This window comes from Medicago truncatula, chromosome 6 (assembly GCF_003473485.1).
Source record: "Medicago truncatula cultivar Jemalong A17 chromosome 6, MtrunA17r5.0-ANR, whole genome shotgun sequence".
NCBI lineage: Eukaryota > Viridiplantae > Streptophyta > Magnoliopsida > Fabales > Fabaceae > Medicago > Medicago truncatula.
In genome coordinates, this window is record NC_053047.1 from 35,035,133 (window position 1) to 35,060,231 (window position 25,099).

Consider the following 25,099-nt stretch of genomic DNA (forward strand, 5'->3'; position numbering starts at 1 on the left):
TTATTCCTTATTGAACGATTCACTTTGAATTAACACCGTATTTCGCATCAACACTTGACACGTTTCTGATTACCCTAATCATTTCGGCAAACCCTAATTCTGTTACAACAATCTGATCTTTATTAAACAAGTACTCTGATTTCATTCACGTATCATGACCGAGTCTAGGATGCTTCACCAGAGTTCACAGAATCGGTTACGAAGCTCCATACATCAGATCAATCAACATGAAAATATCATCTGACTTATTTAAACTATGATCAGATCCAGTATATCATATATACCGTTGTTATACAAAATTTACCAATCATGCTTCTGTCAATATGTATGATCGAAAGGTTTGATGTTTCACCAGAAACGGTTTCTGAAACATCAAAACGGTTCGAAAAGCCATGCACATTCACGTGATTGATATTATTATTTACTGCGTTTTATGATCGATCAATCATGTTTCTGTCGATATGTATAATCGAAACGTCGATGTTTCAACAGAAACGGTTTCTGAAACATTGAATCAAGTCGAAAACACATGCACAGAAAACATAATATGATGCGATGCCAATTTTAATCTTTCTTTATTATTTAAGTTCGTTCAATATGTTTAATCAAATTAAAACATAAAGCAGTAACAAAACAATCCGATTCAAGGTTTCGTAATTGGCTCTGATACCACTGAAGGTAAATCGACATATACAGAATAAGCAGCGGATTAAAATTTCGATTTACTTTCCTTGGATCATTACGAATTGGAACTTGAACAAGTGATTCGATTGTTACCTTAGAACGATTGGTCTGAAAACGATCGGTGGAATCTGCGCACCGGAATCACGATCACAGCCAAGCAAATAGCAGAGCCTCTATCAAGTCCACAGGAACAGTGCTCCTCCAAAAGCTCGGTGCTAGCCAAGAAGACGGAAGTCAGAGAACTAGGGTTTCTGCAAAAGAACGTAACCGCAAACTATTGCACTAGGGTTCTATTTATAGAACTCTTTATGTGCTTTGCAAGTCAAACTCGTTTTTGACTTCACTAAGCCCAATACGAGTTTAGTAAACTTTGCTAAATAATTAGCATTATTTACTAAGCGCACCCTTTATATAAGTCGTACTTATACATATCTCTTTTGACTGTTCTTTTTGTGTGACCCTTTAGGTTCTAGTCACGTTGGCAATAATATTAAATCTAATATTTAATATTATAAACAATTAGCGGTATCTAGCAACACATCATTGCTACCCAAGTGACAAGAATGTCAAGTGATCTGACGAAACCTTTCATGATAATACATATGTGTATAATTACTCCTTTGTCTCAATATCTTCATTGATCCCAAGGCATAGATAGTGTCACCTTTATATAGATCAATGTTCATTTATCTTGATTCCGAAATATACTATTTAACGAATAAGTCCAATATCTTATATTGACTTAGTTCGGCATGGCCATTCATATTTATAGTCATATTTCATCAAGAGGTCTAAAGATATATCTCCTGTTTATGAGGAGGGACAAATCCCATCTAGGACACTCATGCCCCTCAGCATGATTCATCAAGTACCCTGTAACGCACCGTTTCACTAATGTAAAAAAAAAATAATAATAATAGTAATTAAATGAAATAGATGTACACAAAACATGGAAGCTACTAGATTTTTCCCACACACCCTTTTCTCATTCTCTTTCCCGTATTCCTCTTTCCTCTTTGTTCTTTCATGTCACCGCTTCTTCCTCTTCCAAATTTTCTACTTTTTCCTTCAAATCATCAATTTTCTTCCTCAAATCGAACACCCAAAATAAATATTATGCATCTAAGCAAGCTATTTCATAGTACAAGCTCTATTTGGTAGAATTTTGGGATTTGAGTTTGTGCCTTGGGAAAGAAGAGGAATACCCATATAGTGAAAGTTGTTCATTGAGACTTCTTGGAGGTATATTTATCAACTTACAACTCAATTAGTGCATATTTAGACATGATTAGTTGTTAGAAATTAATTTTTTGAGATTAGAGTAGATTGTTTGGGGAATTTGTGGTTAACTATAGTTAGAGAAGTAGTAGAATGAGTTTCTAATTCATGAGAGAATATTATTGATGTTCAGATATGACGCCAGACGCTTCACATGCTTCTTCAGGAGTGGTTAGAGCGCAAACATAGTTGATTTGTCGTAACTGTGAGTTGATGACGATCATTATCACTTATTTTAATTATCGCTATTATTGATATTTTGGTAATTTTATAAGTTAAAGTATTTCTCAAAACGGGAAGCACACCTTTTAAACATTTTTTTTTTATCGTTGAAATTGATGTTTAAGGTCATGAATATTATTATGGTCTCTGTTTTGAACTTGTCTATGATTTATTGAGCAAATGTTTTGCAATCGAGATTTAGTTACATCTACTATGATGTGAGTTTTGAGATATGGAGAAATACGGTTTTGAGAAATATGTTATTGGTTTGAAAATTATTTTGGTACTATTATACACTCTGGATTTGAGTTTTTGATTGACCTATGTCTTATGATTTATGAAGTGGTGGATTTAAGAATTGAAATTTATTTCAGGTATCTTGGCACTAGTTTTCAATGTTGTAAAGCATGGTTTAAAGTATGCGCGTTTGAAAGGAATTGAAATTAATATGTACGCGATTTGGATTTGGATTTGGATTTACTTATGATGATAAGTAGTAGATTTTCGATTGAGTTTGATGAACGTATATTGACATGAGTTTCGTTATGTTCCGAAATATGGTTTTAGACATGTGTTTTAAGAATGGTGTTTTGAAAATTACGGTTATAATGACGACGACCTAGATGCACCTAGTATGTGATTTCAATTAGGTAGAATTACCCCGTTAGATGGAGCCGCCCCTATGGAAAGGCCGCCATTAGGAGGAGAGGGCTATCAATGAGAGGTAAACTCCCTAATTGAAAATGTTTTACACTTTGTTTTGAGTCGAGAGAAAAGAGCTATCCGTTAGATGGAGCCGCCCCATGGAAAGGCCACCATTAGGAGGAGAGGGCTATCAACGAGATGAAGCTAGTTCTCGATTCACCCCATTTGATTATTTTCACCAAAGTTTGATTTCTATACTTTATTTAAAGTTGATTATTTTGGTATTATGAAATTGAATATGATTTTATATTTTCTTTGAAGTGATTATTTTGATTCCATTTCATTAAGCCCGATTTTTATATTCTATTTGGATTTGATTATCTCGATTCCTTTTCATTATAATCGATTTATATATTTTCTTTAAAGTTGTGGATTTGGTTTCACCTCTTGACGACATTGAAATTTTGATATAGTCTTATTTGGTTTGATAAAATTAGAAAGTTTTATGAATTTTCATGGTACACTTGATTGTGAATTTATTATATTTTTATACAGTTACTAGCCTTGTAAGTTAAAAATTAGATTTGAGAAAAGAAAAAAAAAAAAAATTCGTGCCCTTGTGTGTTTCCCTTCTAGTTGGTGGTGGTTGTTGTCTCCTCACTAAGTCTTTGTGACTTACCCCTTCTTCTTACATTTTTTCAGATTCAAAGTCAAGTGCGTAGAAAGCTTGTAGCAGAGTTAAAGATATATCAATGTCATTCTTTTGGTAGGTTTCCTATGTGTATGAACTGAATGGTCGATGTATCTGCAACTATTGATAGTCTAGAAATGTTTTGTTTTAAATTGTATAAACATCTAGTTATGTCACTTTGAGATTCTGCTGATAATACAAGTATATAGAAAGAATTCATATCTTGGATAGTATTAAAAATTCAAAGGACACTTTGTCGAAATTTCATTGGATATCATTTTAAGTGAAAGTCAATTTGAAAATTATTTAAATTATAGTTTGTCAAGTGTTGTCATTAGGCTTGCCGGACTAGGATGTTCTAGTTCGTGCGTCGGTCACGATTGTGAATTTTTGGGTCGTGACATACCCATCAACCAACGTTATTTTTATCCTTTTACAGACAACGTTAGAATGGCAACAAAGCACTTGAATCCACATCTAGAGATCATAGTGGTTTCAGGTCTAAGAGCGATATACATTATTATCATTGTGAGAATATCTTATGACATTTTCATAACTTACTATGTAGTATTCTCACAGTGGGTCAATCCAATACAAATATTACTCCTAATATTTATATCTATGTATAGACTTGATATCTCATATCTATGACCCATGAGATGCGGTCATCAGTCTACATACATAACAGTCTCGACGCTTTATTATTATCCTTTATTCATATTAAAGCTTTGACTACGGATACATTTAAGAATAGCGTTCTATAATATAATGTAATTTCATGATTAAGTCACACTTAATATATTATTACACGAACTATCTATTCTAAGGACTTTATTAACATTATCTAAATATAATAAAGAGTGTCATATATTATTACAATAATAAAAGTCATGATACATAAGATAGGTTTAACATAAACTATTGGCCTTTAGGGCTTACACCAACAATTCATCCACTTTTCTCTCTCCATATGAATTGGTGAATATGGCATTCTCCTCCATGTTTTTTTTTCTCCTTGTACAGTTGATTCCCATTTGTGCATTTGAAGAATAATAGTAGGAGTGCTTCCTCAAGTTTAGGCACGAGTTTCCCACACTGCAAAGTGCTTTGTCAAAAAGAGTATATTTATACCCATTGACAAACAAAGAAGAAGAATAATTGCTCTAGAAGGGATCTTTTTACGAAACCAGAAAGAAATTGTGTGTCCCTTGCTTTTGTGCCCTAGTTTGCATTGAAATCCAGAAAGCTTTTCTGGATTCAGTGTAATAGCTCGATTTTCCTCAAAACACTTGCATTCATCCAATCTAAGGATCTTAAGGAGGTTAATTTTTAAATTGGCACTTGATATTGTTAAATGACTAAGTTCACTAAGATTTTGAAAGGAAGATTGAAATTTTTCTATGGAAGTTTCCTTCAACAAGATAGATTTTATATTTGTCATCTTGCATAATAATTCTGGAAAACTCTTGAGACTCTTACAATTAGAGAGTTCCAGATTCTGAAGAGAGGGAGACTGTAAGGGTGGAAAACTCTCGAGCTTCTCGCAACCCTCTGCATTTAAGATTTCTAATCTATTTAGGTATCTAAGTGAATTGTGAATTGTAACTAAATTATGACATCTTACAAACGAGAACTTTTCTAAATTTGGAAGCCCTGAGACATCCGGTATATGGGTTAAATATTCACAATTGTTCAATATCAAGACTTTCATATCTTCAAACTTCTGCATAAACACGAAGAAGAAACAAAGAAATACTCAATAAAAATCAAACACTATACTCTCAGTGAATTTTTAAATATACACAACTAGAAAATGAAAACATATATGTACAAAAAAAAAAGAAATTATTTAACCTGCCTTGTTCGAACTACTAGATGATGGAGACTTCGGAATACATCCTTTCATTACCCTCAAACTACTTGGAAGATACTCGAGACTTTTAGAATGATGGCCATTTTCAGTAATAAATGTTTTGAGGTTTGTCATCTTCTCGAAGGCATTTCCATTCCAATCAATATCAGATTCCATGGAGGGGAATTTCATATTTATCATTTTGATTTTCCTTGTTCCCTTTTAACAACAAAAAAAAAAAAACACATGAATCAACCACAATATATACAAATAAGATGTACATAAATTTATGTGTAATTAAGTGAAAAGAATTAGTCGTATCGATCAGATGCTTGTATACAAATTCAAAAAGAGCAATGTCATGTTAAAAGCTAAATTTAACAAATTGTTCCTAGATATCAATCTTACTCACAGTGTTTTTTTTTAAAACATGAACTATATCACGCTCAAACCACAACCTACTGCGTTCTCCAGGCTCATCGGGTGATTCTTGTCGGACGACTTCTTTACCCATGTCCTCTATCAAGTCATGTAATGTCACATAACTATCATATTTCAAATGGTCCATGAGAGATTTTTCAGCCAAAACTGCAACATGATGTACTATGCAATGACCATAATGAGCATGAAGTATTTCTTTGACCTCTGGCCATTTACACCCTTTGAAGCAACAAGCAATGTCTAGAAAGACACTTTGCTCTTCTTTCTCCAAAGAATCATAGCTCACTTTAAGTATTCTTTGGATCTCTTTATTGGGAATTTCTTCATACCCATCTAATGTACTCATTGAATCTTGTACGCTCCTTCCAACCAAATTGGACCCTATTATTACAATAGCTAATGGAAGGCCAGAAGCATAAGTAAGTGCACGGTTTAAAATGTCTTCATGACTTGAAGGAACATTTTCTTTGAAAGCCATCCACCTCAACAATTCGAGAGCTTCTGTCGCATTCAACCCTTCTACTGCATGTGTACTTTCTATCCCATGAATCTTTAGTAAGTGTTTGTTTCGAGTAGTAATGATGACTCTACTCCCAGGACCGAACCAATCAAGTCCTCCAGCCAAGGCCTCTAGCTGATCCAGTTTGTCAACATCATCAAGAATCAAAAGAATCTTCTTTCTACATAGCCTTTGCTTAATGATTGGAATTCCCTGACTAACACCTCCTAACTTAATGTCCAATCTAACTGTTTTTAAAAGGAGTTTCTCTTGGAGATGTTTCAAGTTATCTGAAGTCGAATTCACTCTCACATTTTCTAGAAAACATAAAACTTCAAATTGATCAGCAATGAAATTATAAATTGCTTTTGCAAGTGTTGATTTACCTATGCCTCCAGTACCATAAAGTCCTACCATGTGGACCTCATCATCAGATTTTTCATCAAGATGCCCTTTCACATGTTGTACTCGGGACTGTAATCCAACAGGATATTTGGCAACATCTAAGGGCTCACGACTAATCCTGTTGGAAATGTCTTCGACTATCTTTCCAATAAACTCGTATTCATATCTATTCATGTCCAATAAGATAAGTTAGTATAAAAGGGAATTAAAAACGTAAATAAAAATGGTATTTCTAATTTGGGAATTGAAATTAAAGAAAGAAAATATAAAAGGGAAAAATAGGATTTAAGTAAAGTGGGCTACCCATGTTTATAATGCTGGCCAGACAAGTTAGCCGCTTGGCTCAGAGCTTCTTTCCATTGCTGCAACCTCTCAGTGTTATCCTTATCATTTTGAAACTTTTTTTTATGCACAGCTAATGCTTCACCATATCTACCTGTGTGATGTCGCACATCAGTAGGATCCACACCAATAAAAACAGGCAAAACAAGACAACCCTTTGTATCGTAGCAATGAGTGATGTGAACAAGTTCGTCCAAACAAAATGAAGAAGATGCATAGTTTTCAGAAAATACGGGAATAAAAATCCTAGATTTTTCAATGGCATTTTTTAGTGATGGTGTGATTTCATCTCCTCTTTGAAGATCATTGTCATCAATGAAGGTATAGATTCCCTTGTCAGTAAGAGCCTTGTAGAGATTTCCGGTAAAACCGTGGCGAGTGTCCGCGCCCCTAAAACTGAGGAACACTTGGTAAGTGAATGAGGAAGGTGATTGCGTAGCCATGAGAACTGAGAGAAACTTATGACAAGGAGTTTGAGAATGCAGAATGTGAATGAGTAATTTTCAGTTATTTTTTGTGGTCTGTGATGTGCTGTCTTCAATATGTAAATATAAAACTTACGACAAAAATGATATGTGAAACTTCCTGGCAACTTCCTATAGCCGTGTGGACCAATCATACATTAAATAACATTGTACTACAACCTCTTCTTCTTGGTTATAGCATATTTATAGTAAAGAAAATACTCTACAAGACTTTTTACAAGTTTTAGTTTTCAACTGCTTTTATATATTCTTCTGCTGAATGTAAATTTTCACTTTGTTACTTAATTAATCAATGTTAAATAACATGAGCTTAAAATAAATGCAAACTATTTCATTCAAACAACTAATCAAAGAAAGCAATGCATACATCAAAAAAATTAGAAAATCTTGGGTTTTTTTTTAGCATAATATGAATTTTTTTTTAGAAAATCTTGGGGTTTTTTTTCGAAATTTAAAAAATTAGAAAAAAAATTCGGATTTTAATTTAAATTAAGAAGATATTTAAAATTTATGAAATTTAATTATCAAAATAAAAAAAAGAAAAAAATCTGAATGTTTTTAAATAATCTGGGGGTTTTAAAACAATAGAAAAAATTCGAAATTAAAAAAAGTTAAGATATTTTGGGTTTATAAAAAAGATTTTTTGTATTTTTATTATTTCTCTGTTTTTTTTTTAAATCATGCTAGGTGGAAATTTAAAAAAAAAAAATATCATGTCAGCACGCCACGTCATCTAATTTATCTAGTTGGTTGTAGGGTGTAAACCAAAGAATCTTTATTTTACAGTAACAAAAAAAAAATTCATAAGGGGTAAACAAAAAGACCCTCAAATAGCAGGGGCTAAAAGCTTATTCACCCTTCCATTTATTTTCTAAAGTTTTGGCTCTACATTTTACCATCAAGTCTGAAACTTCCTTCTCATCTTCCGTGTTGATTTGCAAGTCATTGGGAACCAAATGGTAACTTCCTCCCCATTTCTTATTTCTGTAAAGTAACCATAACATCCTTCTTCCATGTAATTTCTTTAAAGCAACGTGAATGTCTTAAACAAGAAAGAAGAAGAAAAAAAAAGGTAAAAATGTATGTCTCCTTAAATTGGGTAGAATGCTATAACCTATAAGTAGCCCATCTAGTTGAATGCTAAAACTAAAGCATCATTTTTAACACATTTTTGTATTATTTGGAGTTTGACGCACCTCCTGGAGATTCTTCATTAAGTTTTAATGATAAATAATTAGTGTTATAGAACCCAATTTTAAAAAATGGACAAAACTAAACAATAAAAAAAAGTACATACTACTGGGTTCATCCACAAATCTCTACTTGTGTGAATTCTCAAGTTGATATTGTCAATTTGTTTATCTAAAAATAAAAAATAAAAATTATGGTTGACTAATAAATACACATTTGCTGAGGTCCTGATTTTGGCACCTCCTGTAGGTTCTTTGCTCCCTATTTTACCGTGGTCATTTCATGGCAGTAGGCATGTCACAAATTTTGGCATCTTTTTCATAACAATAAAAAGAAGCTCCATTACACCATCAGGATACATTTTGGTTACTTCTAACCAAAGAAAAACAAAATGGAAAATTTGCATTTCAAATATCATCAATAGACATGTTAATTGAGTCTCACATTTGATTTAACTTGTGCTTCCAACAGTAGTAGTATCAACGGGACCCGGATTCCGTGCATTAATAAAAGTCCATAGTTTCAACTTTCATGCAGTTGTTAATCTCGGCCCTTTGTTATCGGATGGTTCAGATTACAGATACACTAATTCGGTTTTCAACCATCTCAACCGTAGATTTAAATCAGACAGACTAGATTGGGAATCCATTTCCATATCAACTCCATGAAAAACACTAATAAATAGACTAAAAGAATTATCCCACATCATGTACAACCAAAGATTCCAAGTACTTCCCTTTCCATCACAAACCAAAACAAAGAAACCAAAAGGCTAACATTACATCATATATTGTTGTTCTAAATTACATCCTTGACCATGGTTAACAATTTGGCGAGGGAAGGGAAAAGACAAGAATGACCCACAAAATAAAAACTTCTCAATTCATTATGCAGGAATGTGAAAGTGCACAACTCTTTCCATATCATCTTTAAAATTTTGATAATGAAAAGCATCATGGATGCAAAGGTAGTGCCTTTCCCTTTCAATGATTAACCTAATCAACTTAGGGTAATATTGACATCATCACCAAGTGTGAAAAAATCGAAGAATACTTCAAGACGATATCGGTTCGTAAGGGTATGATAACCAGGGGTGCTTTAGAGCTTCAGATGCAGAAGGTCGCTTCTTCGGGTTAACCTCGAGCAAATGATCAACAAAGTCAATGAAGCCTTGGTCCCCCATCGGTAATCTATGCCTCAGATGTCTTCTTTGGAATCAGGTATTGTAACCTGTTGCTTTCCTGCATATCAATTCACAGTACCTCACTGAATAATTTTTCCATGATAATTAAACGTATGATAACATAGGCATGTTTCGATTCGGTTATTTGTGGTTATCAATTATCATACACACAATTGTATCATAATATGGGCCCTTATGAGACCGTTCAAAAGAGTTTATGGAAACAACTTATGCCTTTACTAGAGCTTTGTTATTTTATACGAAAAGTATGGACAAAAAATTAGAAGAAGTGCTCTAACAAAAATAAGAAGAAAAAATGATATTCTGTTTTTATTTGTAAATAAATAATCCACTATGTTGATGAGAGTTGGTAGGCATGGCAATGGGGCGGGGTGGGGACGGGTTTTACCTTCCCCGTCCCCATACCCGATTCTCATATACTTAACCGTTACCCTACCCATACCCAACGGGGATGAGAAATTGAATCACATCCCCGTCCCCGACGGGTTCGGGTATCCCCGTCCTCGCATTGAATAATTTTTTTAATAAAAAATATAAGTTTTTTTGCATCCCCAAGAGCAACGTTGTAATACATTATCCAACAATAAGTTCACTTTCACATTTGTTAGACAAAATTATTTAGTTGATTCTTTAAATATCAATGATAGTTTTTATTAACATGACAATTATCAAACAAAATAACATAACATATCAACATAAAGTAGTTTTTTACATTTGGGACGGGTTTGGGTATGGATTCGGGGTGGGTACCTATATACCCGTTACCCGTCCCATACCCGTGTTTCGAGATCGGGGAAAACTCATACCCATACCCAAACCCAATCAAAACGGGGAAAACCCGTCAAATTGAGTTTGGTTCGGACGGTTAACCACGGGTATGGGTTTTGTTGCCATGCCTAAGAGTTGGGCAGGTTGGAGGAAGAAGAGAGTATTGAGGACATATGAACCTCAAATGAAAAGTATACCCTATCAAATTCGTTTGGGAAGGGTTAAAATTGATATCTTTTAATGATTTGTAGGGGTAAGGATATAATTGTTAGGGTATAGAGTAAAAAATTTCCACCCCAAATCCATGGAAAATTAAGCTGAAATGAAGATCCTCTCATACTAAAAAAAATAAAAAAATAAATTAAAGAAGCCAAAAGGATATCTTAGAAGTTGAACCATTGACCCATGACATGCCAAAGCGTGCCTGAACCACACATTATCCACAATATTTACATGCATATATAAAAAATAAAAATAAAAATTGCAACTAATTCCTCCATCTTATTTTTTATTTGTTTTCTGTTAATTACACGTATAAAATGTTAGAAAGTACTCACTTGTGTTAAAATATAAACCACTTTTATTTTTTCACACAACTTAAATGATAGCGCAGAAAACCAGAAGCGGAAGCTTGTTCAGAAGCTCTGTTCAGAAGCTAGTTCATAAGTAGTTTTAGAAGCAGTTTCTAATTCTAAGGTGTCATACCCTAAATTTTGACCAAGGATCCCACGGACGCGTGTCGTTTGACTCTAGCCGATCTCATGATTCAGTGAAAATTTCGGCAGGGAGGTATTTTAAAATACCTCATTTTTTGCTCCGATTGCAGGCACTTTCCTCTCGTTTTATTTCATTATCTAATTTCCATCTTTTATTTTTAATTTTAAAGTTAGTTACTTTTTTTTTAATAGTTAATAAATGTTTATTTTCCAGTTTTTGTCCAATAAAGTTAATAAGTCCAAAAATTCCAACAAGGGTCCTTTTTTTTCTTTTTTCATTTCTCCTCCGTACGCCTCGTGTTCAGCCAATTTCACAGGGTCAATTTTTTGTTTCCAAATCTGGGAAGGCGGTAGTAACTTCTGCAAGTTATTTCCTTACTCAATCCAACCCTAATGCTATAAAAGCAAACCTGCAAAATACAGAAAAGACAGAAAACTTTCCACGGCCGCAAACAAAAAACCCTAGCCGCAAGCAGAAAAAGCAGAGACTTTTCAACCGCAGTCACCTTATGAACAATTCATGAATGTTTATCCACAAATTTCCTATAAGCCACAAATTCACCAGAAACTCACAAACCACAAAATCGTATAACATCCAAATATTACCAGGAACCATGAATAATAGGAAGAGCATCTAATTTCAAACTCGAAAATCGTTCATCGCTAACAACAACGAATTCGAATCTGTCACCAACGTTCGATTTCGATTTGTTTTTTGTTTCAGGCTCATAAACAACACAACAGGTTCGTGGGATATTCGGAAGAGAGAAAGAGTCTTCCGACTCTGGCATAGCAAGCAGCAGATCAAAGTTTTCTCGTTTAAATTCGCTCTTTCTCCGATCCAATCAGAGGTAAAACTTTCACTAACTTATATAGCATGCAGATTTGTTTCGATTCCGGATGTTTGATGGCCGTTTTTGTTTGTTCTTTTGGTCGGTTCTAAAAACTGTAGATCTAGAGGTTTAAGGTTCGATTTTGTAGGATTTAAGGCTAGAAACGAGTGTAGGAATAGGAGTAGAAGAGAAAGAGCTAAAAAAAAAACGAAAAAGGCTAATTTTAAAGTCCGGTGCGGCGGCGCAGCCACCCTTGGCCGGCGGCCACCGCGCCGGAAAACTCAAAGAAGAACAGAAAAGAAGAAGAAAGAAGAGAGAGACGTAAGAACAGAGAAAGGAAGGAGAGAGAAATGAATGGGGAAAGTGAAAGAAATGGGTCATACACCCTATTTATATAACTTCGAACCGGGCGGGTCTAACCGACCCGCCCACGACCCGTTTCTGCTTAAAGCCCTTTTTTTTTTTTATTCACTACAGTTTTACTAATTGCACCTCTGTTTTTGCTTTCTGCACCCCTTTGCTAAAAGAAAATTATCTAAAAAACTTACAAAAATATTGTGTTTGTTTTAATTTTTTTATTTACTGTTTTTATTTTATAATTGCCATTTTTTATTTATTTAGAATCATCTCATGCATATTTTAATTTCTTGTCATTTTATTGTCATTAATTTTTTTTTTAGTGTGTATAATTAGGAAATTGATGTAATTTATTTTGCGCATTTTTTTTTTATTTCTTATTATATTTCTCTTGAGACCATAGAATGTATCTAGGAGGGTATGTAATAGTGTAGTAACACACGCACCGACACTATGCCGCTTTATTTACCGCTTATTTTATTTTTGCTCCGTTACGTTAGTTTTTAAGGTTAGTCTAAAAAAAAATCAAATATGCAAAACTCCCAAAATATTTTCTTAATAAACCTTGGTTTGTAACCCAAGTGTTTTCCTTTTTATTTTCTTAATCAAATGCTTAATTGAATTAACATTCATAATAGACTTGACTTCTTTGTAATTAAAATTTGACCAACCTCACCTTATTTTATCTCATGCCTTGAGGCCTCTTATCTCTTCTTAAAACTATTTTCAAAAATTAAAATCAACCTAACCCACCAAAGAAATTCTTTAGGTGAACTACATTGGTTTTGATCCCTTTTCTTTAAGGGTATGTAGGCATAGGATTTTTATCCTTCCAAATCAAATAAAAATAACCAAAAACATACTTCTTCTTCCTCCATTCTTTCACTTAGATTTTTAGATAATAATTTTCAAATAAGCAAATCAATTTAGCACAAGATAAATTAGGTAAGAGGTTCCTACGGAATACCGTAGATGCTTAGGGTGCTAGCACCTTCCCTTCGCATAACCAACCCCCGAATCCAAAGTCTCGATAAGGGTTTTTACTCATTTTTTCCCTTCCCACGAATAAAATCGAGAGTTCAAAGATTGACGATTCAAATCAATTAATGGTTTGATATCCGAAAATCACGAGCACAGAAATGGCGACTTCACTGGGGACTTAAATTCTACGCGGGTTAAACCCACCTTATTTTTATTTTATTTTGTGTTGTACTATTTGTTTATGCTTTGTGCATATTTGCTTGCATACCTTGTTACGTGAGTGGTGAGATAAGTCCTACACCCGGGCTTGAGTGAAGCATAAGATAGGACGGAGTACGATCATAGTGCCATACCAGGAGCGGTCCTGCGATATGTGTACACGTGATGTAACTCCACTCAACATAGGTCTTTCAAAAGTAATAATATGTCGTCATGAGCAGTCGTGATTGGCGTTATTATTTTTGAAGTCCGCTAAACGTTGAGGACCTTTAGATCACCCTTTAACCCATCTTGGCTTTTTTTTTTTTAGGACGTAGTGCGGTGGCTAAACCAAGAGCAGTCTTGACTTTGGTCGACACGCGATACTACACTCAAACTAGACTTACTTATGGATGTTATTGGACTAGGAGCGGTCCTATACACCGATATGTTCATAAGGGAAGTTGTAATTTGGGAACTTGGTAGAACCCGTGATACAGGTACAATTTGAAACCATAGTCCTTACCAAATGGCGTTGTCACCTTTTGACTCCAACATTGTGGACTTAACCTCATTATGTATTCTATGTACTTCAGCATAAGCATGCATCCATGCATTCATTCATAAATGTATTTTTTTCATCCATTAAATTGTCGAAGGACTTAGACAAGCATTTTTTGTAAATATTGTAGATGGATTCTAAGACGAGGAGTATTAAGAAGTACACTTTCAAGAAACCGGATTTGACAAGGCTAAGGGAGTTAGCATCTCATGTGACTAATCCAAGAGATTTTCGAGAACGTCATGGGAGATTACTTGACCTCCTCAAAGTGAAGGTCGAAGATGGAATTTTAGAGACTTTGGTGCAGTTTTACGACCCAATTTGTCACTGCTTCACGTTTCCCGACTACCAGTTGGTCCCCACTCTTGAAGAATATTCCTTTTGGGTTGGCTTACCAGTATCCGAGGGAGAACCTTTCAACGGCCTTGAACCCAGCCCCAAAAATGCAACTATTGCAGAAGCCCTTCATCTCAAACCTTCTGACTTGGTTCATCCTCACTTCACCATTAAAAACAACCTCCAAGGCTTAACCGCCAAGTTCCTCTACCAAAAAGCCTCCGACTTTGTGAAAGCCAAAAAGACCAATGCCTTTGAATCTATTTTCACCTTACTCATATACGGCCTTTTCTTGTTTCCCAACATGGACAACTTTGTCGACCTCAACGCAATTAAGATTTTTCTAGCCAAGAACCCAGTTCCCACTTTACTTGCAAACACTTACCATTCTATTCACCACAGAAATATCCGAGAGGGTGGACTGATTGTTTGTTGTGCACCCCTGCTATACAGATGGTATGCTTCACATTTAACTAAGTCTGTCTTCTCCAAAGAGAACTCCGGGAAAGCTTCTTGGTCTGAGAGGATCATGCCTCTCACTCCAGCTGACATTGTGTGGGTCCATGCGGGTACTAACACCGCAGGAATTATTGGCAGTTGTGGAGAGTTTGAAAATGTGCCCCTTATCGGTACGTGTGGAGGAATTACTTACAACCCTACTCTTGCTATGCGTCAGTACGGATACCCTATGAAGGGGAGACCTGACAGTCTTTCTCTGTCCAATGAGTTTTATCTTAACAAAAATGATCATACAAATTTGAGGATGCGGTTTGTGCAAGCTTGGCACTCTATTCGTAAGTTTGATGGAATCCAATTGGGAAGAAAACAGAGCTTTGCACATGAATCGTATACACAGTGGGTGATTGATAGAGCTACAGCTTTTGGTATGCCTTATACCTTGCCAAGATTCTTATCTTCGACCGTTCCAGAAATACCTTTACCTCTACTCCCACAAACCAAGGAAGAGTACCAAGAGCGTTTAGCCGAAGCGGAACGTGAGATACATATGTGGAAAAGGGAGTGTCAGAAGAAGGATAAGGATTATGAGACTGTAATGGGCTTGCTGGAGCAAGAAGCCTATGATAGCCGACAGAAAGATGTGATAATCGCCAAGCTGAATGAAAGAATCAAGGAGAAGGATGCCGCCCTTGATCGAATTCCCGGGCGAAAGAAGAAGCGTATGGATCTCTTTGATGGTCCACATTCTGATTTTGAGGATTAGTCCGCTTCAGGAGCTTGAGAGTCTCAGTTTGTTTTTCATGTCTTTTTCTTAGTTTTTCTTTATGTATTTTGGAGTCTATCCCTTGACTCAGTTTGTTAAAAGGGAATTATTTGTGTTTTACTTTAAAGTCTATCTCTTGGCTTTGTTGTTAGAAAGGGAATTATCTTGTGATCAACTTTGTTTTTTAGTGAATTGTTTAGGTTGATATGTTTACAAAATTGCTTCTATAGGTCCTTCGATAAAAAAATATATATATAAAAATTGCATATTCTGGCATATAGCATATCATGCATCATATTGCATTCATAAAAAGTGTCAAAGCCAAGTCTCATACTTTCCTCATTTCTGCCTCAGGAAAAAAAGCCAAGGTGGCCCGGCGTATTCAGTACAAACCTACCCGTGTTCATCATACCCGAGCATACATCAAGAAGAAAATGGCAGCTGCTGAACAAACGAACAATGATCTTAGGGAGGAGGTTAGTAGCCTCAAAGAAGGTATGGAAAAGATAACTGCAATGATGATGGACATGATGGCCGCACAGGCACAAGCCTCTCAAGCAAAAATTGTTCAGACTGTTCAGGCAGATGTTGAAGTCTCTCAGCCTGCTGGTTCTACTGCAACTATTAGTGCTCCACAGCCCTTGGTGAATCAGTTCTCCTCTGGTGATATGACAAATATGTATAATTCAGGGTTTCGTCCTGCTGGCTCTCTCGGTTCTTCTATTCCTCCTCAGTATCATATGCCGCCAGGCTATCCGTGGGGCATGCCACTCGCAAATAATGAAGGTGGTCGTCATAATGCACCAGAAATGCAGCTTCCTTTTGGACATCAACAAACACCGTTTTATCAGTCCGGCCAGCCTTTTCCTCAGGCTACTATGACCTATGCTGGACCCCTTGTTCATGCTGCTCATCAAGAAGAAGAACAGGTTTATCACTCCAATAGTGTGGCTGGTGATGATAGGGTGGGAAACTTGGAAGAAAGGTTTGAGGCGGTGCACAAAGAGTTAAAGACTATCCGCGGTAAAGAAATGTTCAGTCAGAATGTGAATGACCTCTGCTTGGTTCCAGATGTGGTGATACCTCATAAGTTTAAAATGCCGATCTTTGAAAAGTACACAGGGGATACTTGCCCTGAGATGCATTTAGTCACATATGTCAGGAAGATGGTAGCTCACAAGAATAATGAGCCTCTGCTTATTCACTGTTTCCAGGACAGTTTGACTGGTCCCGCACACACATGGTATATGAATTTGAAGGGCATCACAACCTTTGAGGAATTGGCCAATGCTTTCATCCAACAGTACAAGTATAACTCTTATCTGGCACCTAACCGGAAAGAACTGCAATCTATGACTCAGGGTGATAAGGAATCTTTCAAGGAATACGCTCAGCGCTTCATTCAAAAGTCTGCTCAGATCCGTCCGCCTCTAGATGAAAGAGAAGTGTCTGATCTATTCTATGAGACTCTGAGCCCTTTCTACTCAGAGAAGATGCTTGGTTGTGCTTCACAAAAGTTTACTGATATGGTAGATATGGGTGTGCGCATTGAAGATTGGGTCCGTAGGGGACGTGTGAGTAAAGATGGTACTTCTTCAGGTGGTTCATCTAATGGTAACAGGAAGTTCGGAAATGGGTACTCAAAGAAGAACGCTCAAGAGGTTGGCATGGTGGCCCATGGCGGATCCCAGCCTATATACCCTAGCTACCCCTATGTTGCTAACATTCCATCACCTACCCCAACTCCACAAAATCCAAACTATCAACTACAAAGGCCTCAAACACCCCATCCATATTATCCACCACTATATCAACCACAACCTTATCAACCCCAACCGTTTTATCAACAACCATACTATCCCCCACCACCTCAACAACAACAGCCTCGCCCTCGAGCTCAACAACAACAGCCTCGCCCTCAAAGAAACCAATTTCCCCCTATCCCCATGACATATGAAGCCTTGTTACCTTCTTTGCTTGCCAGAGGTCTTGTTCAGACCCGACCACCTCCTCGTGTGCAGAACCCTTTACCCCCATGGTTCCGTGCTGATAGAAATTGTGCCTTCCATCAAGGGGCACCAGGACACGACATTGAACACTGTTACCCCCTTAAAGAGGCAGTTCAAAAGTTGATTCACAGCAAAGATTTATCCTTCACTGACCCGAACCCTACTGCTCCAGACCATCCTCTGCCACCCCATGGGCCTACTGTTAACATGGTTGAAGATTATCAAGAAGGGGGTCTTGTCACTCGCTCTCAGGATATCAAAACTCCGTTGGTTCCATTACATGTGAAGATGTGTGAGGCAGCTATGTTTAGCCACAATCATAATATTTGTGAAGTATGTTCTGTGGATCCCCGCGGTTGCGCGCAGGTTCAAGATGATGTGCAAGGGCTAATGGATCGGGGAGAGCTGGTAGTCACGAGGGAGGACAAGAGTGTATGTGTTGTAATCCCTGTGTTCAAGGATAGTGCGAAACCAATTGATGGTGTTACTCCAGTGTTCAAGGACAATTCCAAGCCAGCTGTCACTCCTCTTGTGATTTGTGTGCCGAGACCCGAGCCGTTTTTCTCTCCAAACGCCATGCCGTATAACTATGAACCTACAAGCATAGAGAATGGTAAAGAGATATCCTGGAGCCCTTCAACTTCCGTGAGTAACATTGCGGAGAGTAGTCAAATTCTGAGAAGTGGACGTATCCTTCCGGTTGTTGTGCAAGCAAAGAAGAAAGCTCCGGTGATAGAGTCAGTGCCAATACAAGATCCTAGCAAGGGTAAGAGTGTGGTTCAACCTGGTGAAACTGATAATGATGAGATCTTGAAGCTGATCAAGAAAAGTGATTATAAGATAGTGGATCAGTTATTGCAGACTCCATCAAAGATTTCTATCATGTCATTATTGACAAGCTCTGATGCTCATAGGGATGCGTTGATGAAAGTGTTGAATCAAGCTTACGTAGACCACGATGTGACTTTGGGTCAATTTGGGAGCATTGTTGGAAATGTGACGGCATGCAACAATCTGAGTTTCAGTGATGAAGACCTCCCAGTGGAAGGGAAGAACCATAATATGGCCTTGCATATCTCTGTTATGTGCAAAACAGATTCTTTGTCCAATGTCTTGATAGACACCGGTTCTTCTCTCAATGTGATGGCGAAGACGACCTTTGATAGATTGACATATTCAGATGGATTTATTAGGCCTAGTTGCGTATCAGTAAGGGCGTTTGATGGATCCAGGAAGTCGGTATGGGGAGAAGTAGATTTACCTATCACTGTTGGGCCCCAAGAGTTTAAAGTTACATTCCAGATAATGGATATTCAAGCTTCCTATAGCTGTTTACTTGGTAGACCATGGATTCATGAAGCCGGGGCAGTAACATCCACCCTTCATCAAAAGTTAAAGTTTGTGAGTCGTGGAAAACTTGTTACAGTAAGTGGCGAATCAGCTCTTTTGGTTAGCCATTTGTCGTCTTTTTCCTTCATTGGTGGTGAAAGTTCGGATGGAACGTCATTCCAAGGACTTTCGGTCGAAAGCGGTACTACAAGAGGTGAAACATGCATGGCCTCTCTAAAGGATGCTCAGAGAGTAATTCAAGAAGGAAAAGCAGAAGGTTGGGGGAAGTTAGTACAGTTGCCTGAGAACAAGCGCAAAGAAGGTCTGGGTTTCTCCGGCAATAAGCAAGTGATGTTCGACCCAACTAGAGGTACTTTTCACAGTGCTGGATTCATTAATGCGCCACCTGAGACTAATGCAATCTTGGAAGATCAATCAGAAGAGGTGGCCCCTGACTTTGTAACTCCGGGTGGAAACTGCTGCAATTGGATTGCTGTTGACATCCCTTCTGCGATACCTCTTTCTAAGTAATGTGTTTGTCTTTTTTGTTGCTTTTTTTAGAAAACTCCTTTCGTCCTACCCAGACGAAAGTGAAATCTTGTCGGGTTTGTTTTTGCTTTGAGTTTGTTTTCAGTATTAATGAAAATTGTCGTTTCTGTCACGGCCGTTATTTTATTTTAGTGCTTTTTCTGGAAAAATGGTAATACAAAAAACCAAAAAAAACTTGTTCTCTTTTTCTTTTAAATAATATACATCAATTTCAAAGGTCTGCATTCACTCTTTTACTAAAAAAATCAATCATGAATCATATGCAGACTGAACATACATGAGCCCGTTGAACATGATGACCCTATGTTACCTCCCAACTTTGAGTTCCCAGTTTACGAGGCTTGGGTAGAAGAGGATGAAGAGATTCCCGATGAACTCCGATGGATGTTAGAGCAAGAAAGAAAAGCTATTCAGCCTTACAAGGAAGAAATAGAGTTGATCAACCTGGGCACTGAGGATGATAAAAAAGAAATTAAGATTGGAGCGTCGTTGGAGGCGTCTGTCAAGAAAAAGATAATTGAGCTTCTCAGAGAGTATGATGATATATTTGCATGGTCCTACAAAGACATGCCGGGGTTAGACCATGATGTTGTGGAACACCGTTTGCCTTTAAAGCCCGAGTGTCCTCCAGTCAAGCAGAAGTTAAGAAGATCTCATCCAGATATGGCTCTCAAGATCAAAGAGGAAGTGCGAAAGCAAATTGATGCAGGTTTCTTGATTACCTCTGAATATCCTCAATGGTTGGCCAACATAGTGCCCGTTCCAAAGAAAGATGGTAAGGTCAGAATGTGTGTTGACTATCGGGATTTGAACAAAGCTAGTCCGAAGGATGATTTCCCTTTACCTCACATTGATGTATTGGTTGATAGTACTGCTAGATGCAAGGTATTCTCCTTCATGGATGGATTCTCCGGGTATAACCAGATCAAGATGGCTCCAGAAGATAGAGAAAAGACGTCGTTCATCACGCCTTGGGGCGCGTTCTGCTACTTAGTAATGCCGTTTGGGTTGATAAATGCTGGTGCCACTTACCAGAGAGGCATGACTAAAATATTCCACGATATGATACATAAAGAGATTGAAGTGTATGTGGATGACATGATTGTCAAATCAGGTACTGAAGAAGAACATGTTGAGTATTTGTTGAAGATGTTCCACCGGTTGAGAAAGTACAAACTCCGTTTGAATCCTAACAAGTGTACCTTCGGTGTTAGATCCGGCAAGCTCTTGGGTTTTATCGTCAGCCAGAAGGGTATTGAAGTAGATCCTGACAAAGTCAAAGCTATCAGGGAAATGCCTGCTCCAAGGACAGAGAAACAAGTTAGAGGTTTTCTAGGAAGACTGAACTACATCTCCAGATTCATCTCTCATATGACTGCCACATGTGGGCCGATATTCAAGTTACTCCGTAAAGATCAAGGGATTGTTTGGACGGAAGATTGCCAGAAAGCTTTTGACAGCATCAAAGGGTATTTGTTAGAACCTCCGATTCTTGTCCCTCCGGTCGAAGGGAGGCCTTTGATCATGTATTTGACTGTGTTAGAAGATTCTATGGGCTGTGTGTTGGGTCAACAAGACGAGACTGGAAAGAAAGAGCACGCCATTTACTACTTGAGTAAGAAGTTTACCGATTGTGAGTCCCGATATTCTATGCTTGAGAAAACCTGTTGCGCTTTGGCATGGGCTGCTAAGCGTCTTCGTCACTATATGGTTAATCACACTACTTGGTTGATATCCAAAATGGATCCGATCAAGTACATTTTTGAGAAGCCGGCTTTAACAGGAAGAATTGCTCGTTGGCAGATGTTATTGTCCGAGTATGATATTGTCTACCGCACTCAGAAAGCCATCAAAGGTAGTATTCTGGCTGACCATTTAGCTCATCAACCAATTGAAGATTATCAGCCTATCAAGTTTGATTTTCCAGATGAAGAGATCATGTATTTAAAGATGAAAGATTGTGACGAACCGTTGTTTGGTGAAGGTCCTGATCCAGACTCCAAGTGGGGTTTGATATTTGATGGGGCGGTTAATGTCTATGGTAATGGAATAGGGGCAGTTATCCTTACTCCAAAGGGTACTCACATTCCTTTCACTGCAAGACTCCGGTTTGATTGTACGAACAACATTGCAGAATATGAAGCTTGCATCATGGGTATTGAAGAAGCCATTGACTTGAGGATTAAAAATATTGACATATACGGAGATTCTGCTCTTGTGATTAACCAGATCAAAGGAAAATGGGAGACTCATCATGATGGTTTGGTACCGTACAGAGACTATGCAAGACGTCTTTTGACTTTCTTCAACAAGGTGGAACTGTACCACATTCCTCGGGATGAGAATCAAATGGCGGATGCCCTAGCTACTTTATCTTCAATGATCAAAGTGAATCATGGCAATGACGTGCCGCTGATCAGTGTCAAATTCCTTGATAGGCCTGCTTATGTGTTTGCAGCCGAAGCAGTTTTCGATGATAAGCCGTGGTTTCATGATATTAAGGTGTTTCTTCAAACTCAAGAGTACCCTCCTGGGGCATCCCGTAAAGATAAGAGAACTTTAAGAAGATTGTCTGGTAACTTCTTTCTAAGTGGAGATGTTTTGTACAAAAGGAACTTTGATTCAGTTTTGCTCCGATGTGTGGACCGACGAGAAGCAGATTTGTTAATGCATGAGATACATGAAGGATCATTTGGGACCCATTCTAGTGGATATTCAATGGCTAAGAAAGCATTGAGAGCAGGCTACTACTGGATAACGATGCATGCTGACTGCCATCACTATGCTAAGAAATGTCACAAATGCCAGATTTATGCGGACAAGATTCATGTGCCGCCGTCTATGCTCAATGTTATCTCATCTCCGTGGCCGTTCTCTATGTGGGGCATTGATATGATTGGTCGGATCGAACCAAAAGCTTCCAATGGACATCGATTCATACTAGTGGCCATTGACTACTTCACCAAGTGGGTTGAAGCGGCTTCTTATGCCAATGTGACCAAGCAAGTGGTGGTCCGGTTTATCAAGAACAATATCATATGTCGCTATGGCGTCCCTAACAAGATTATCACGGATAATGGTACGAATCTGAACAATAAAATGATGAAGGAATTGTGTGATGATTTCAAGATTGAGCATCATAACTCTTCTCCTTATAGACCCCAGATGAATGGTGCAGTCGAAGCTGCAAACAAGAATATCAAGAAAATTGTGCAGAAGATGGTGGTCACCTATAAGGACTGGCATGAGATGTTACCCTATGCTTTGTATGGTTACCGTACTTCAGTGCGTACTTCAACAGGGGCAACCCCTTTCTCCTTGGTGTATGGTACGGAAGCGATACTTCCTGTAGAAGTTGAAATCCCGTCTTTGAGAGTCTTGATGGAAGCTGAGTTGTCAGAGGCTGAATGGTGTCAGAATAGGTACGATCAGTTGAATTTGATTGAGGAGAAGCGCATGGCTGCTTTGTGTCACGGACAACTATATCAGACAAGGATGAAACAAGCATTTGATAAGAAGGTTCGTCCCCGTGAATTTAAAGAAGGAGACCTAGTAGTCAAGAGTATCAAGTCTTTTCAACCAGACCCTAGGGGCAAGTGGACACCTAATTATGAAGGTCCCTATGTAGTGAAGAGAGCTTTCTCTGGTGGTGCTTTAATTCTTACAACCATGGATGGAGAGGATTTACCTCGTCCTGTGAATTCTGATGCAGTCAAGAAATACTTTGTCTAAATGTTTATAAAAGAACAGCTCGGTAGGTTGAAAACCCGAAAGGGCGGCCTAAACCAAAAATGAGCGTCTCGGTGGACTGAAAACCCGAAAGGGCGGTCCAGGCAAAAATTAGAGACAAAAAAAAAAAAAAAAAAAAAATATATATCCTGATAGATTGAAAACCCGCAAGGGCGATCTATGCAAAATTTAAGGATTATGACAAGTAACTGCATCAGATGAAGCATCATTCACTTGGGGCACCTAAGCCGTCAAAAGATCTTCGATATTGAAGCAATCGAAATAGTGGAATCCAAAGTTGGTAGGAAGTATGATGGTTATTGTGTTCAATGTACCTTCCCCATATTAATTACCATGTTCCAAACTTTGTGATCTGTGGTGCCATACCTTTGGTTGGTTACCATTTATTTTAAATCAATTTGAGCCCGTGCCTTTTATTTGAAGTTCCTATTTATTCTATGTGCAAGTTCTCTTCCATTTTTACTGTTAATACTTGAGGTAAAAACTTTGAAAATTCCTTTTAAAAAAAAAAAAAAAAAAAAAAATCTTTATGTTTTCTTTTGGAAAAAGCAAAATTGACAAACATTTTATCTTTAATTCACGTATCGTAGAAACATGTGTCAATGTTCGATCAAAAGCACGGGTATGGTCATTGCTAAAAAAATATAAAAGAAAAAAAAGAAAAAATGAACTCGCTAAGTTGAAAACCCGAAAGGGCGGCTTAGGCAAAAAAGAGCATCCCGGTGGATTGAAAACCCGAAAGGGCAGTCCAGGCAAAAGTTAGGGATTTCAAAGTATACCAAAGGAAAAGCAATGACTATTTGAAGCATGAGCTTGTGAAAGTACTCCAGTTCAATCCAGAAATGGCGACTTCGGCTAGTGGTCTGACTATTGGTTCATTGCCCCATCAGTGTTTTGCTTAAAGGGTTGTGCCCTGATGAAGATTACCGGGTTGTTTGTACTATGGTACCGGGCCATTTCCGTTCTGGACCTGCCCAATCACCCCTCAAAAATCTTGCCATTGTATTGTCATATGTGTCTCATACATATTCATTCATTCATGCATAGATAGCACGCATACAAATATCATTCATGTATGGTTGCATTATTACCAGGTGTCTTATTTCAGTGTGTCCCGTAAAAAGTATCTTCCCCAATGTGTTTAATTCAAGGTTGTCACCAGTTAAAGCTTATTTCAAGTGGCAGGTCCCTCCGAGCAATCTTTGTGTCAATTCAGTTTAGCTCCCCAGTAACTTTTGTAAGCTATCCTCGTACTGGTAGCAGTTGACTTTTATTATGTTGGTCGTTACCCGAGTTGAGGTAACTGACGGTATTTCCTTTTCATAAGTTGGTCGTTATCCGAATTGAGGTAACTGACGGTATTTCCTTTTCTTATCGTATGTTGGTCGTTACCCGAGTTGGGGTAACTGACGGTATTCATTTTTCGTATTTCGGTCGTTACCCGTGTTGAGGTAACTGACGGTATTTCCTTTTCATAAGTTGGTCGTTATCTGAGTTGAGGTAACTGACGGTATTTATTTTTCGTATTTCGGTCGTTACCCGTGTTGAGG

General features: G+C 37.6%; 3 protein-coding genes and 1 long non-coding RNA gene across 5 annotated transcripts; 3 read left to right on the top strand and 1 right to left on the bottom strand.

Annotated features, from left to right (window-relative positions):
- Positions 1-1,641: 1,641 nt before the first annotated feature.
- Positions 1,642-3,834, top strand: LOC112422474 (uncharacterized). Its single transcript, XR_005646724.1, has 2 exons — positions 1,642-1,926; positions 3,532-3,834. It is a non-coding gene; the product is annotated as an uncharacterized lncRNA (long non-coding RNA).
- A 531-nt stretch (positions 3,835-4,365) lies between these two features.
- On the bottom strand, positions 4,366-7,634 carry LOC11408979 (disease resistance protein RUN1). Of its 2 annotated transcripts, none has more exons than XM_003619983.4 (4): positions 7,021-7,629; positions 5,785-6,883; positions 5,379-5,591; positions 4,366-5,243 (listed from the first exon to the last, which is right to left on the bottom strand). In XM_003619983.4, exons 1-4 carry the CDS (start codon positions 7,500-7,502, stop codon positions 4,596-4,598), a joined length of 2,442 nt encoding a protein of 813 aa, XP_003620031.1. In that variant the 5' UTR covers positions 7,503-7,629; the 3' UTR covers positions 4,366-4,595. The 2 variants fall into 2 exon arrangements, with proteins under 2 accessions (XP_003620031.1, XP_024641165.1); XM_024785397.2 differs by having other exon boundaries at positions 5,101-5,243; positions 5,375-5,591; positions 7,021-7,634.
- Positions 7,635-11,720: 4,086 nt separating this feature from the next.
- Positions 11,721-16,064, top strand: LOC120580932 (uncharacterized). The gene is made up of 2 exons (XM_039835271.1): positions 11,721-12,274; positions 14,485-16,064. Exon 2 carries the CDS (start codon positions 14,485-14,487, stop codon positions 15,910-15,912), a length of 1,428 nt encoding a protein of 475 aa, XP_039691205.1. The 5' UTR covers positions 11,721-12,274; the 3' UTR covers positions 15,913-16,064.
- Positions 16,065-16,199: 135 nt separating this feature from the next.
- On the top strand, positions 16,200-24,596 carry LOC120576102 (uncharacterized). Its single transcript, XM_039827092.1, has 4 exons — positions 16,200-19,777; positions 20,066-20,935; positions 21,014-23,523; positions 24,454-24,596. Exons 1-4 carry the CDS (start codon positions 16,200-16,202, stop codon positions 24,594-24,596), a joined length of 7,101 nt encoding a protein of 2,366 aa, XP_039683026.1.
- The last annotated feature ends 503 nt before the right edge of the window (positions 24,597-25,099 follow it).

Coding starts and splice junctions, on each gene's coding strand:
- LOC11408979 (XM_003619983.4), bottom strand. CDS start 7,502: ATGGCTACGCAATCACCTTCCTCATTCACTTACCAAGTGTTCCTCAGT. Junction 5,592..5,784: donor ATGTTTTAAAAAAAAACACT/GTGAGTAAGATT, acceptor TGTTGTTAAAAG/GGAACAAGGAAAATCAAAAT. Junction 5,244..5,378: donor CATCTAGTAGTTCGAACAAG/GCAGGTTAAATA, acceptor GTGTTTATGCAG/AAGTTTGAAGATATGAAAGT.
- LOC120580932 (XM_039835271.1), top strand. CDS start 14,485: ATGGATTCTAAGACGAGGAGTATTAAGAAGTACACTTTCAAGAAACCG.
- LOC120576102 (XM_039827092.1), top strand. CDS start 16,200: ATGCATCATATTGCATTCATAAAAAGTGTCAAAGCCAAGTCTCATACT. Junction 19,778..20,065: donor TCTGCGATACCTCTTTCTAA/GTAATGTGTTTG, acceptor AATCATATGCAG/ACTGAACATACATGAGCCCG. Junction 20,936..21,013: donor ACTGAAGAAGAACATGTTGA/GTATTTGTTGAA, acceptor CTTCGGTGTTAG/ATCCGGCAAGCTCTTGGGTT.